General features: G+C 44.4%; 1 protein-coding gene across 2 annotated transcripts in view; it reads right to left on the bottom strand.

Annotated features, from left to right (window-relative positions):
- The window catches only part of SYDE2 (synapse defective Rho GTPase homolog 2), a 110621-nt gene extending 98282 nt beyond the window's left edge, over positions 1-12339 (bottom strand). For both annotated transcript variants that reach the window (XM_033916982.1, XM_033916983.1), the window contains exons 1-2: positions 12200-12339; positions 9645-11698 (exon numbers count right to left, since the gene is read on the bottom strand). In XM_033916982.1, coding sequence (XP_033772873.1) covers positions 9645-11544 — 1900 coding nt within the window. In that variant the 5' untranslated portion in view covers positions 11545-11698; positions 12200-12339. The remainder of the gene's footprint in view (positions 1-9644; positions 11699-12199) is intronic.
- Between the last annotated feature and the right edge of the window lie 3230 nt (positions 12340-15569).

Raw genomic sequence — 15569 nt, 5'->3', positions numbered from 1 at the left:
TGAGACAAACTTGGTTATTTTTATTACATAGGATTTTTTGGACCCCAGTTCGTTTACAAAAACTAGACAGTTCTAAGTCTAATAGATGCTGGCATTGTCATAGTGATATAGGGACTTTGGATCATCTATTATATTTTTGTCCATTGATACTTAATTTCTGGAGGTGAATTTGGGAACAAATTAATCTTATTCTTGAATCATCTATTCCCTTAATTTATGAAGCCATAATTTGTGGTACATTATTACACGTTAAGCCTACTTTGGATAAATATAAAAGCCGTCTTTTCTTGATCATGATGGGAATAGCTATCCAAATGGTTACACGAAACTGGAAGAGCCATGACAGACTTAATTACACATTAAATGTGTATACCACTTATAAGTATGAGATAATAAATGCAGATTGTTTAGGGTTTAGTAGTTCATTTAAAAAAGCGTGGAGCCCATTGACCACATTTGTTACCTCGCAATAATTGTCATTTATCTCTCCTTTAATTAAATTTCTTTACACATCGGGGGGAGAGGGGGGGGAGGGGAGGGCAATGTATTTTGAGTATAAAATTACTTAATTATAATTATATTTGCATAATATGTCTTCTTGTATTAATAATTGGGAGGGGGAAATGATTGTTTCATGTATTAATTGTGTATTTAATAGTGCATTTTATGTAGTGTTTATGTTCGATTAATTGTTTTGCACTGTCAAAGTTTGAAAATCAATAAAGATTTAAAAAAAAAAAAAAAATGAAAATGGCAGCACCCGACCTCTAGAGATACATTAGGAAGCAATCTAGGGATCAGTCTGCCAAATAAGATATTGCTTCAGACATCGTACTAAATGACCTCCCGAACAGATAAAAACTGGGACATATTCCTGATTACTGAAACCTGGCTTGAAGACAACGATGGCGTTATACTAGGTATGTATGTTACCTGTCCATAATCGATGGATTACAGAGAAATGTATATTGGTCCTAGATCCCAGTAAGTGTCGCGTTATTTTTCAATACAAGTTTTTATCCTATCACACTGTAACTATAGCAATTTTAACCCGTAAACTGTACATTATTTACTGTATATTGGTATTAGATCTCTAGTGTGTGTCTAGTTAGGATAATAACTTATATTTTTAAAAAACTTGCACTGTTAAGGATAACTATGGCAAATTGTAACCTGTAAACTCTATATTATGTTTATTGGTATTAGACCCCTAGTTTGTATTGAGTTAGGATACAACGTTGTATCATAAACTTGTACTGTAATTATGTCAAATTGTAACCTGTTAACTGTATATTATGTATGTTTAACCTGTAACCCATTCCGAGCTCTTTGCGGAAAACAGGATAGAAAAGAGAGTAGACTTATCCCCAACAGAGGATTCCAATGTACCTCTAGAGATCAAGCACTGCTGTTTTTCAAGATGGCAGCAACAGAAAAGGAAGTTGCCAGAAGCTTTCCTGGAGCCAGATAAATAATAATGATCCCACAGGTACAGCCACAGCATCCAAGGAACTCTGGATGAAGTGGCTATTAGGGGTCACAAGGGAATTTCTCAGAACAGAGTCCTCCAAGGTGAAGGGCTGCATCTGCATAGAGAATCTTTGGTGTCAGGTCAAAGGCGCGCACAGCCAATTGAGCACAGCGCGGAGGCGCGCTCCAAAGAAAATTACTGTTTTTAAGGGGCTCCGACAGGGGTGTGTGGGGGGGAACCCCCCCCCCACTTTACTTAATACAGATCGCGCCGCGTTGTGGGGGGTTTGGGGGGTTGTAACCCCCCACATTTTACTGAAAACTTCACTTTTTCCCTGTTTTTAGGGAAAAAGTTAAGTTTCCAGTAAAATGTGGGGGGTTACAAACCCCCAAACCCCCCCCAATGCCGCCGCGATCTGTATTAAATAAAGTGGGGGGGCTCCCCAACAAAACCCCCCGTCGAAGCCCCTAAAAACAGTAAATTTCTTCGTCGCGCACCGACAACTGAGCGCAAGACGGAGGTGCGCGCCTTTGTCTTCCGCGATTATGTCTATGAACCAGAATCTTTACTTCAGTCCAGAACAGGAGTAAATGTTTTGCACTAAAGGGAAAGTAAAACAAACAAATAAACAACAAAAAAATCATGCCAGGATGTTGCTCTCTATATTTAAAAAATACCTCACAATTCCTGATTTGACAAGTTTGCAAGCCAACTGCACCATCCTTTACCACAATGATTTTTCTGTGGATTTTTTCCCACACTAAAACCGTTATTGCATCAGCAGTACAATTAGCATTGGAAAACAAATAAGATGCTGTATTAAAGGACTGCACAGTTTACTGTATTAGTCTCAAAAATGGGGAAAACCCCTTAAGACCTCTAATTACTTTAGAAGTGTAAGCAGAGAAGTAGCTGAGAACCAGGAAAGACAGGGTGACCTTCAGCATCTCACTAAGGGATCCTTTTACTAAGACATGGGACACGCTCAGGCATCCTGTGGTAATTTCTTGATCTGCAGGCTAATTTTTTTTTTTTTTATTAAGAACATAACATAAGAATTGCCGCTGCTGGGTCAGACCCTGGGTCCATCGTGCCGAGCAATCCGCTCACACGGTGGCCCTCTGGTCAAAGACCAGCGCCCTAACTGAGACTAGCCCTAACTGAGACTACCTGCGTATGTTCTGGTTCAGCAGGAACTTGTCCAACTTTGTCTTGAATCCCTGGAGATTGTTTTCCCCTATGATAGCCTCCGGAAGAGTGTTCCAGTTTTCTACCACTCTCTGGGTGAAGAAGAACTTCCTTATGTTCGTACGGAATCTATCCCCTTTCAGTTTTAGAGAGTGCCCTCTCGTTCTCCCTACCTTGGAGAGGGTGAACAACCTGCCCTTATCCACTAAGTCTATTCCCTTCAGTACCTTGAATGTTTCGATCATGTCCCCTCTCAATCTCCTCTGTTTGAGGGAGAAGAGGCTGAGTTTATTATTACTGTGAATGGGGCATATCTGGGGAGCATTTCACAGCTACATTACCACACACTAACTGATTAGCATAGGATTAGCACATGAGTCCTTACCACCTACAAAATATTCCTAGTTTATCTCTTATTTAATATACCACCCACTGACACAGCCATCTGAATGGTCCACAATATAATCGGATACTCTTAAGTATTTTCCCTATATATCCCGGCAGGCTCACAATCTAACTACGGTACCTGAGGCAATGGAGGGTTAGGTGATTTGCCTAGGATCATAAGGAATAGTCCTGGAATCGAACCCACAACTTCAGGGTGCTGAAGTAGCAGCTCTAACAACTAGTCCACTCCTCCACTTACCCAGTGGCGTTCCAAGTGGGAAGGGGTCTGGCCCAGATGCAGACCATAAGGGGTTGCTCCCAGGGCCGGCATTCTCCCTTTCCGGTAGCGGCAGCCCCAGCCCCCACAACTCACTGCTCTGTCAGCATCAGGCCTTCCTTTCTGCTGGGTCCTGCCTTCGCAAAAGCAGAAAGTAGGCAGGACCAAGCAAAGAGGAAGGGTTGACGCTGGCCAGAGCGGCAAGTTATGAAGGCTGCTGACGATGGAAGGCACGTTTTCAGTGGTGAGAATTGAGAGAGGTGGGGGTACCCATCTGGAGGGGGAAGAGAGAAGGAAGACCAGAGCAGAGAAAGGAGAGGAGAGATGTCATACATGAGGGAGGGAGGGAAAGGGAGAGATGGAAGGAGAGGAGACATGCCAGATCATGGGAGTGGATGGGGTAGAAAGAAGGAAGGAAAGGAGAAGAGAGATGCTAGAGGATGGGGAGTAGGGTGGGGAGAGAAAAATGGAGAGGGGTGAAGCTGAAATGAATCATGTGTAAAGGGGAGAAGGGGCACAGGTTAGATGGAAGGGGCAGACAGCTTATAGAAGGGAATAGAAAGAGGGAAGATGCCATATGGAAGGGGCAGAGAAGGCAGAGGCTGAATGGAAAGAGTAGAGAAAGAGGGCGGACAGTGGATGGAAGGGGCAGAGAAAGATGGTGGATGGAAAAAAATAGAGTGAAGATAAGATGAGGAAAACAGAAACCAAAAATGACAAAAAGATAGATAGAATATATTTTTTGCAGCATCAGAAACTTATATAAAGAGAAAATGGAGATTAAGGTAATCTTTATATTGGGCTAATTTTAATACTTTTTTTTTTAACTAACCTTCGGAGACCAAAATCATCTTCCTCAGGTCAGGAGGAAAAATGGTTGACTCAAATATAAGACAGGGGCTTAATATTTAAGCGCCATGCCCTGCCAGGATCTGCACCCAGTGTCCTCTCCCTCATGCCCTCCCCTGACAGGCTTTGCACTCAGCCCCCTCCCTGCGAGGTTCTGCACCTAGTCCCCTTCCCTCCCTGCCTTGCAAGGCTCTGCACCCAGCCCCTTTCTCTACCAGGCTTTGCACCCAGCCCCCTTCCCTCCCTGCCCTACAAAGCTCTGCACCCAGCCCCTTTCCCTCCCTGCCCTACCAGGCTATGCAGCTAGCCCCCCTCCCTGCCAGGCTTTGCACTGCACCCTGTCCCCCCCTCTTCCCAGGCTCTGCACCCTATCCCACCTCCTCGTCCACTTCTGGTGGTCTAGTGGTAGGCCAGGACAGGAGAAATCCCTCTCATCTCCCGTCCTGGCCTGACGGATACAAATTATTTTTTTACCTTTTCTGTTATCCCTGGTGGTCCAGTGGTGTATGGGCAGGACCATGCTCCTGCCCTGTGCACCTCCTTCCGGGCTCAGGGCTTGTGGCGCACAGGCACGCAGGAGCGAGCTTCTTGAGCTCCCACGCAGCCCTGCATCGATAGCTGAATGGCTGCTGCCAGGTCCTGCGAGTCTCATGAGAACTGGCGGCAGCCATTCAGCTAGCAGCGCAGGGCTGTGCGGGAGCTTGAGAAGCTCGCTCCTGCATGCCTGTGTGCCCCAAGCACTAAGCCCAGAAGGAGGTGCACAGGGAAGGAGCATACACAGCTGAACCACCAGGGATAACAGTAAAGGTACGTGGGGGGAAGGGGGGGGGTAAAAAAAATTATTTGTATCGGCCGGGACGGGACGGATCTCTCCTGTCCCAGTCTATCAGAGACCTGTATCAAGTCAGGGAGGGGGGGGGGGGGTCGGGTGATGACCCAAATATGGGATGAGACTCCCATTTTGGGGCCATTTTATTCGCCTTCAAATCTCATCTTATATTCGAGTATATACGGCAATTGAAAAATGTACTAGTCCAATAAAATTATATTTTCTTATTTTCCATCTTTTGTTTTATTTCTATTTGTTAATTTGTAAAGTGGCAAGTGTCATTTTTTCAAATTTATATCTGCTATCTTTATATTTGCACAGTTTTAGGGGACATGCATCACTATTTCTGATTCTGTGCTGTTGCACTTTATGCAGAATCTGGATTCTTGGAGATTCAGTTTAATCTACATATTTCTAATTCTTATTCCATACTGGGTGAGGGAAAAGGCATGGTTTCCTGTTAGCATTGACTGTGCAGGATCGATCTGTACTAATTTGGCTTGTTTAGTTTTACAATGGGTGTATTGATGTACTAGTGCTCTAGTGTATTTAAAATGCTGCTTTTTCCTGTGGATTAATACTAAAAATATTTTTTTTAAATAGAGGAGGGGGGGTCAAAAAAAAAAAAAGATCAGGTACGCCATTCCACTTACTAGGTATTGGTAAGTGCTCCCGCAGTAATTTTTTTTTTTTACTGGCCTAATGCATGGACATTAATAGAAAAAAATAGGAAATCAAATATTTTACTGCTGCAGTAAAAATGGCCTTGGCACCCAAGAAAAACCCACATTTTACCATAGCTTATTAAAAGGGCCTCTTATTCCTCTCTTGCATAGCACACACTAAGGGGTCCTTTTATCAAGCTGCGGTAGGGGTTTAACGTGCGTAATACCGCGCGTTAAATCACCTGCTGCGCTAGCCGCTAACACCTGCACTGAGCAGGCGTTAGTTTTTTAGCCAGCCGCGGGGGTTAGTGCATGATGGAATGTGACGCACTAACTCTGCTAACGCGGCTTGATAAAAGGACCCCTAAGCTTTAATAAAAGAACCCCTTAGATCAGGGATCTCAAAGTCCCTCCTTGAGGGCCGCAATCCACTCGAGTTTTCAGGATTTCTGCAATGAATATGCATTGAAAGCAGTGCATGCACATAGATCTCATGCATATTCATTGGGGAAATCCTGAAAACCTGACTGGATTACGGCCCTCGAGGAGAGACTTTGAGACCCCTGCTTTAGATTGTAAACCCTCCAAGGATAGAAACATACCTACAGTTCTTGAATATAACTCACCTTGAGCTTCAACAAAACAAGTCAGCTAAATCCAAACAAATAATACCAATGAGTCTAAAAATATTCATAACAGGATTTATATAAGCCTCACCTGTTCTGACCCAAGGACAGAAGGATGTAACCTTTGAAAGCTAGTCAAAACTGTATTAAATTAATCCAATAGAAATAAATTTAAAAAAGTATCCTCTTATTTTGCTTTATTAACTTTTAAGACAAATCAAAAAGAGAAAAAAAATGACCACACACAATTCTAGCTAAGAAATGTGCCAAAAATGTGAGTATGTTTTTTTTTATTTAAAAAATATTATATTCCTGCTTTTATATAATTAAAGTCAGCTACATATAAGACCTCCTGCCAATGTTATCCCTGGGACAGTTTTAGCAACCCATTAATAAGTTTCAAGTTATGATTTGTTTTGATTTACTGGTATAAAATTACTTCCAAGTCAATAGAGTCCAAAATGTGAAACGCATAAAGATAAAACAATGAAGAATGTACTAACTTAGCTCAAGGTCTAGAGCTCTGCAGCTGTACAGCTGCAACCTCTCAGTTCAAGTGCTAATCACAAAAACGCAAAGCTAGTTCCATCAAATTCCACAAGCACCGCCATCAAGGTCTAAACTAACGTTTGATATTCCCACAAAAGCAAACTAGGGGGAAGTCTAAATAATCTGTGTGGATTACAAAGAAATGTATATTGGTACCAGATCCCAGTATGTGTCACGTTAGGAAAACTTGAATTGAAACATCTGGCACTGTAACCAGCATATTTAACCTGTAAACTGCCTGTGTGTCAACTGTATATTATACATATTAGACCCCCTAGTATATGTCAAGTTAGGATACAAACCTGTATGAAACTTGTACTGAAATTATAGCAAATCCAGTGCAAATCGTAACTTGTTAACTGTATATTATATATGTTTAACCTGTAACCCGTTCTGATTTCTTTGGGGAAAACGGAAAAGAAAACTAACGGCCTCTTTTACAAAGCCACGCCAGCGGCTGCCCTGCGCTAACGGCCGCGAAGCCCACAGAGATTTAAAGGTCTTCGGGGCTGTTGCTGCGCGGCTTTGTAAAAGAGGCCGTAAATAAATAAAGATCGGACTCATGCCTCAGTAAACTGATTAGTTTAAAAAGGTGCCACCTGCCTCCGTCAGTTTTGTGACACAGCTACCCTTTTTCAAGGTGTTTGGTTTGGTTTTCACACAATGACAGTGGAAGCATAGGTCAACAAAAGAAAGAATGGAAAGGGATTCGATATCCTGCCCTTACCAAGCAATTGGTATCATGGTGAACACAACTAGACCTCAAACACAAAATTTTAAACCGAGCCTAAATATTAACTACTTGAATATTCAGCCTTTGAAAGCCTATATACTTCTCCCTCCGCATTCGCAGGGGATGTGGGCAGAACATAGCCGTGAATACCGAAAAACCGCGAATAACCTTTTTGCATGTTATTCGCGGTTTTTTCGGTAAAATAGACCTGAAAAAGATAATAAACCGTGAATAACCCGACCTACGATTTGTTCCATATATCGCCGGGAGCAGCGATTTCCTCCATGAACCACCGGGACCAGCGTTTTCCAATGTGAAACGCCGGGTTCCGTGACGAAAATTAGGGGGCAGAGTCAGCAGCCGAAAAATCGCGAATAAGTGACTCCGCGGCTACGGAGGGAGAAGTGTAATCAAAAGAAGAAAAAAAAAAATGTACGTTCCCTCTGTTGCAACACACGTTGCATTCAATGCTGAAAACTGTGCAGTTTAAAAGAGATCGACTAACGGTATGTCTTTACTTTCCTCGTTTGCACGAACACGCATTGCGAACTGAAACAGCAGAGAAGACAGTTTCCACATGTGGCAATCAAATAAAGCACTTAGGGGTTCATTTGTTAAAGATCAGTGAATGCCAATGACATTAGTGCACACTATCTGCCACAGGAATAAAATCAGCCCCTGTGGCAGAGAACAGCAACCGCTGGTAAATAACCCCCATAGTGCGACTGCAGGCAGATATTTTACATCCTTTTTTAAAGGCAGAATGTTTACACACCAGCTGGCAGGGCTACAAATCCCTTATGTCCTAAAAGAATGGAAATGTTAAAGCAGGGGTCTCAAAGTCCCTCCTTGAGGACCGCAATCCAGTCGGGTTTTCAGGATTTCCCCAATGAATATGTGCGAGATCTATGTGCATGCACTGCTTTCAATGCATATTCAATGGGGAAATCCTGAAAACCCGACTGGATTGTGGCCCTCAAGGAGGGACTTTGAGATCCCTGTGTTAAAGCTACCATTTTTTTTTTTCTATCACCATTAACTAAATCCAGAAACTTCCAGACACTTAATCAGCAGTCTTATTGAGTCACATGCTTTAAAAAAGGACAAACAACATTTCAGCAGACTATTTTTCATTAGACTGTAGGCTCTACCGAAACTCCCTCAGTCCCTACTTGTCCTGTCTGTTCATTTAGATCGTAAGCTCTACTGATATACAGCGCTGCATACATCTATCAGAGCTATAGAAAGGTTAAATAGTAGTAGTAGTAGAATTAAATGTGCCAATATCCTGAAAACACTTAGGGGCTGATTCTATAAATGGTGCCGGCTGTGTGTCAACCACACTTAAGCTGTCGTTTACAGAATTGCAGTGCCTATGTAAAAACTTAAACACCTGAAATGTAGACTAGGGACTTAAAGACCTACATTTCAGGCGTCTACGTTTTTGGAGAATCAGACTTAGTCACCCTCCACCCACTGAAACGCCCACTTAGTGTTAGGTGCCTATTTTTTATAGAATCGGATAGGTGCCTATCGTCCAATTCATTTTTTCCCCCAATTATTGAGGCTATTAAGCGTATTTTGCCAATTTAAAGTTAGGCACCCTTTATAGAATCAGCCTCTTACTTACTAGAAATGAGTATGCTCATTCTTAAAGCAGAGTTGCTCAAAAGCTTTTCTTCTCTCCAATACTCCTGGCAACACTCCATAAAAAAGGTACAATTAGTTTTAAACTAAAGTGAGTTGAAACAATAGCCTCAAAAACACATAATAGTGTTCATTAACGTGTGTTCATTTTTAACAGGATATTACACTGCCCACAAATGGATCAATAATACTGTAGCAGTGATATGTATGCAAATCCACATTCTTTACCATGTCCTTATTTTAAAAAATAAATTAAAAAAATGAGAATACCACCACTGCTAAGTCATCCATTAGTAACAGAAAATGAGAAATGGTATTATTTTCACTCCAAATGTCCCAACGTAAGAAATCATCAAATGGTTAGATAATGTGATGAAAATAATAAGATCCAAGGATTTCGAACTGCATTTCCAAGCAGCCTACCTGTCAGCATAACTCTGTCACCGGATGCAGACTGCAGCACTTTGCTCCCACCTTGTACCTCTGCAGGAGCAGCTGAATTTGTTTCCAGATTCCCTTCTCTGCTCCTGGCCTGAGCTGCTAGCGAACAGTAAGTTCCATTGTCTTTCTGTGAAGTTCCAATAATGCGCTCCTTCATTTCCAAAGACAGCAGGCGTCCTTTGTACATCCATTTTTGCATCTTCTTGACTGTCACCCCCGGTGGCTTCAGTGAACCTCCTTGGCCATCGCTAAAGCTATCTGCTTTGTTGCACATTACTATGACAATGTCTGCTGAATCTTGAAAATTGTTCACCGTGGAGCCAAAGTCACTTAACACTTCATTGTTCCCATATGATTGATGAACATTACTGCCGTCTGAATGTTGCCAACTAACCAACAGCTCAGCCGCTTGAGCACTGTTCGTCTCGTGGCTGTCCAAAGCACCTTTACAAGGTTGACAAGAAAAGCTCTGGCTGTGTTGCAGATCCGGCTCCGAGAGGACTTGGCACTCTAATGCATGGTATTTGATCAGGCTATCACTAAGTGACCTGTGCAGACACAAATCTGCAGCTCTGCTACAGAGGATGTCCAAGCTTTTGCTATTAACCTGCATCCCAGAGAAACTCTTGGTGCCTCCCAAAGTCTTTGCAGTCACTGAATCTGTATCAGACACCTGCAGGGGACTGGCTTCACCCGACGACCAAGCATCACTTTCTGTGGCCCTAACAGATGACTGGGTACAAACGCTGTCCTGAGACTGGCAGCTGGAAGGGCTGATTTGTGTGAAACTACTGCTCTTACTTGGTTCGCTATCAATGGGCATATCATGCATGGCATGAATAAGCAAATAATAGGCCTCTTGTAACTGAGTCCTCAACCGGTCTGTCTCCTGGTAACTATCAGCACTGCCCTTCTTACTGCCTGCACACTCAGACATCCCAGTGCTACCAGCTGTGGGTATTGAGCAGACACCTGCTGGCTCCAGGTTTCCCCACAGCTGCTGAAGCTGAGAGGTGGAAAACTTGTGCTCATAACAGGGAAGGTTGTCATTGTCATAGTAATCCTCCTCCTCACTGTCTAGAGAATAGCGACTCTGAAGATGTTCCCTAAAGGTTTGTTTTAGTGTTGCACAGATATGGCGGGCATGGCTGGGATGAGCTGTGGCCAGCTCAGACACTAGAGCCCTGGCATTCTGCCAGCTTCCCGTGGGACACTGCTGTAAGAGGGTCAGGCCATTTGGGTATGGGCCCAAGTGGTGTGATGCAGGCACGTCCTCTGAAGTTTGCTGCACTGAAATATGGCTCATGGGTAAAGACAATTCGGGTATGAGTGTGCATCCAGGACTCTGAGAGTCTGCAGCAGGTGCCTGTCTCCTAAAAAAACCAGGAGCGCTTAACCTAGGGGAGAGTGTTTCATTGTCTAAGAAACAGTGACTTTCACCTGCCTGCAGGATCCCAGAGCTCCTGGGTTCAGTGGCACCATAGTCTCCCATAGCCACCTGCTGCTGCTTGATGAGGCATGGTGATGTATCACCTTTCCCGTGCCCCTCTCTCAATAAGTTTCTGTTCCCAATGGAGCCCCCTGCTAGCGCCTCCTCAGTACTTCGCGTAATGTGGGGGCCAGGTGGCACACCTGCACTCTTCCCATGGGGACCCTTCATGCAATGTGCTGAGGAGTCAGTGCTCTCAGCCCAAAGGGCAGTTGCAACCTTTCCCCAGCCTCTTTCTGTCTGAAGCCGCTGCTCCTCCATAGGCTCTTTACCTTCCTGATGACTGTGTCCTGCAGCAACCTGGACTGCAAATTCCCCAGATCCTACCCCTGCCACACACTTGGACCTCTTGCCCCGGAGCTTGGATAAAGTCCTCCTCAGAGGGTCAGCCATGCCTCTCCTCTGTACTGTTGCAGTTTCAGCAGGATCTCCACAGCAGGTGAGGGAGGATACTGCCCTGGTGCAGTGTTTTGTGTGTACAGCCTGTGCCCAGCTTACAGAGATGCTCCATAGCTCCTCTTGGTACTTTTCACAAGTATTGCCAGTTCTGAAACATAAAATTGTCATAGGTGAATCTCTAAATTATCTTAACACACACAAAAAAAATCATGTTAAACATAAGAAATGTCATACTGGGCCAAATCCGTTAAGCCCAGCATCCTGTTTCCAATTGTGGCCAATCCAGGTCGCAACCCGGCAGAATCCTAGTAAGTAGGTCCAGTCCTTATTACTTACACTCAGAAATAAGCTAAAATGGAAACTCACATTTTACCAAATCAGAGTTTAAATGTATTTAAAAAACTACTATTTCTTAAACTACATATCAGAATACGAATTTAATCTCAGGCAGACGAGATCAGCATGCGCATCTCAGCATTGTGATCCCCCTCCCTCCCTCGAGAAAGGAAGCAGAGTGATTAAATTCAAACAGTTAAGTTGCGTTTCCCCTCCTTACTTCAAGGCAAAAAGCACTAGCAGTAAGAACACCGAGACACAGGCAATGAGCTCAAATGCAAACAGCAAAATCTATTTCCCCCTCCCCAAGTACCTCTAGGTAGGCAGGTGGCTACAGGACTCAAGGGAGGGCTCAGCTGATCGTCTGCTTGCACACTATAGGCAGCAAGAAGGAACCAAAAGCCACCCTGGCTACCGGACAGACAAACCAGATAGAGCCTGGCTCCCCACTCCCCCAGACACCTCGAGGCAGGCTGAGGGAACCAGAACGCAGCTAATTGGCTGCAGGCTGCAGCAAGCTCCGCCCCTGCCCCTTCCCATCCATAACACAGCCAGAGGCGGATTGGAACGCTGACTCTGGCACAACTAATTGGCTACAGGCAAACCAGGAAGTGGAATGGGAAGGCAGCCAGAAACAGCAAGTTCTTCATGCTGCAGCTGGGGCAAAGTTTTTGTGACTTTTCTCCTCCCTCCCCAGTTTTTAGCTTTATGGAGTCGTCTCTCGTCCCAATATCGCAGGGTGTTGCCAGCTGGTCTTGTCGAGATCAGTTTCTACACCCCCCCCCCTTTTTTTTTCTCTGTTTGTTTCTCGTGCCTCGCGCACACGTCTCCGCCGGCGACTCGCGCTCTTTCTTACCAATCCCGTGCGCTCTCGAGCGCAGCGGTCGGCTCTTGCTTGTTTTTCTATCCCGCCCAATCCCGGCTTCTCTCTTGTTCTCTGACTACATACTTGGAATACTTGTGCCGGGGCGGGAAAGTGAGGGGACAGAGCGCGCATGCTCCTGTGGCCAGGCGCCGTGGAAGTTTGCTGTCCCGTTTAGCAGGAGGGAGAGGGGGGGGGGAGCAGTTTTGCTGAACCACTGTCCAGAGGGATAATTTGGACCAAATCGGACCGAAATGGCAAAGTTTATCCTGGTAGAATGAACGGTTGAAACGTGTGGCAGCTGTCGGGGAGTTATTGTAAAATACGTTTGGGGGCTGAGACTCCAGAAAAAGTAAGACAGATTGAGAAATCCGTGTTTTGTTTCCATGTAAAGCAGTGGAAGAAAAATCTGGGTGTCTCAGTCCGACCTCCTTTTTCTGGAGCAGTAGACACTCAGCTAACGGGCACTCATAAATTGTAAGATGCTGGATAAATGTAGTTTCTGGTTGCTTGAGAGTTACTATTAAAAATAGGACTAACTAATGCTATATCCCCATAAACTGTTCCAGACAAGCTACCAGACGTGGTAGGCAAAGTGTGGGCGTACTCGGGTGTGGTGTGCCAAATTTACACTTAAATTTCTACCAGAAATTGATTTTATTTTCATTTTTATTTTAAGTATTACAGTATTTCTTTGATTTTGTTTGCTGGTTGCTTGACAGTTCTGATTGAGTTCCGGTTAACAGCCTACAGCAGGGGTGCCCACAGTGGCGCAGTGGTTAAAGCTACAGCCTCAGCACCCTGGGGTTGTGGGTTCAAACCCACGCTGCTCCTTAGTGATCCTGGGCAAGTCACTTAATCCCCCCATTGCCCCAGGTACATTAGGTAGATTGTGAGCCCGCAGGGACAGACAGGGAAAAATGCTTGAGTACCTGAATAAATTCATGTAAACCATTCTTAACTCCCCTGGGAGAACGGTATAGAAAAATTGAATAAAAATAAATAAAACATTTTTGGCTTGTGAGCTACTTTTAAAATGACCAAGTCAAAATGATCTACCAACTTTAGTTTCACTACTGAGGAATAAGAGGATATAATTGAGAATCCTTATAGAGTAAGGAATGGCTTAGGATATGCGAAGACGAATTATGAGTCGTGAATCATTTCTTTAGTTCTTTCTTTATAATTTGTCTATCTGAAATAGTATCATGTTTCCCCTTTGTTGTGGGCAGTGGCGTACTTAGCATATGTGACGCCCGGGGCCCATCATTTTGTGGCATCCCCCCCATCTGTATGAAAAACATGATTTTTAGTAACATGTCACAAATGAGTACCTAGGAAAAGGCAGCATCTTATATATGCAGTGAGCAGTACAACAGCAATACACTCATTGTAAAACTAAACAAGCCAGACTAGTACAGATCAATCCTAACAGAAAACCATGTCTTTCGAACACAGAAAATACCTTCGCCTAGTATGGAATATGTCATCACAAACTAACCCCTCCCTCTTTTACAAAACTTTAGTGTGGATTTTAGCCACGGTGCTAACAGCTCTGAAGCTCATAGAATTCTGAGCATCAGAGCTGCTACCACCACGGGCTGGTGTTTTACAAAACGCTCCACAGTTTTGTAAAAGGGGGGATAAAATATAAATACATAGACAAAGGTTAAATTGAACCAGCAAGAAGCTGGACTCTGCATACAATGTAACACCACAGAAACAGTGACACATGTCTCCTAAAGCAATAAATATATAGAAAATTTTTGTTCTACCTTTGTCTTCTCTGGTTTCTGCTTTCCTCATCTTCTTGTTACTCTCTTCCTTCCATCCACTGTCTGCCATCTCTCTGCCCCTATATGGCATCTTCTCTCCTTCTATGCCCCTTCCAGAAACTGTATGCCTTTCACCCCCATTGGTCTGGCATCTCTCTCCTCTCCTTCCCTTTCCCACACCTCTCTTCTGCAATCCCTTTCTTCCCTCATTTTCCTTTACAATTTATTTTCTGCATCCATCTAGATTCCTTTTTTACTGTCTACCTACATACTGTCCACCTCTTTCCCTTACCCCCTCCAGTATTTCCCTAACTCAATCCTTTTCCCCCATCATGTGCCCTCCTTTTATTTATCCCCTCCTTCCATCCTCTGCCCTCTTCTCTCTCTCCCTTCTCTCCACTTCCATCATCTATCCCTTCTCTCTTTCCCCCACTTCCATCATCTACCCCTTCTCTCTTTCCTCCACTTCCATCATCTGCCCTCTTCTCTCTCCCCACTTCCATCATCTGCTCCTTCGCCCCACTTCCATCATCTGCCCCTTCTCTCTCTTTCCCCCACTTCCATCATCTGCCCTCTTCTCTCTCCCTCTTCTCTCCACTTCCATCATCTGCCCCTTCTCTATCTTCCCCCCCTCCTTTCATCATCTGCCCTCTTCTCTCCCCCCACTTCCATCATCTGCCCCTTCTCTCTCTTTCCCCCACTTCCATCATCTACCCTCTTCTCTCTCCCCCTTCTCTCCACTTCCATTATCTGCCCCTTCTCTCTCTTTACCCCACTTCCATCATCTGTCCCCTTCTCTCAATCTCTCCATCCACCACAGGCCCATCTTTCTCCCTCACCTTTCCGATTTTGGCAACAAGATTGGTAAGGCCCCCTCCCCCCCTGCGACGGCACTGAGTGGCATCGGCGCCCCCCCCTGCACCGCGACAGCACTCAAGTTTGACCTCCTTCTCCCAGCATCAGCAGAACTTCAGATCGGCAACAGGTGCTCAGTCAAAAGCTTCCCCTGACTGAACTGCCTGGGCGGAAACAGGAAGCTGAGTCAG

The sequence above is a fragment of the Geotrypetes seraphini genome, chromosome 12 (genome assembly GCF_902459505.1).
Source record: "Geotrypetes seraphini chromosome 12, aGeoSer1.1, whole genome shotgun sequence".
Taxonomy (NCBI): Eukaryota; Metazoa; Chordata; class Amphibia; order Gymnophiona; family Dermophiidae; genus Geotrypetes; species Geotrypetes seraphini.
This window is presented reverse-complemented; position numbering and strand designations above follow the sequence as displayed.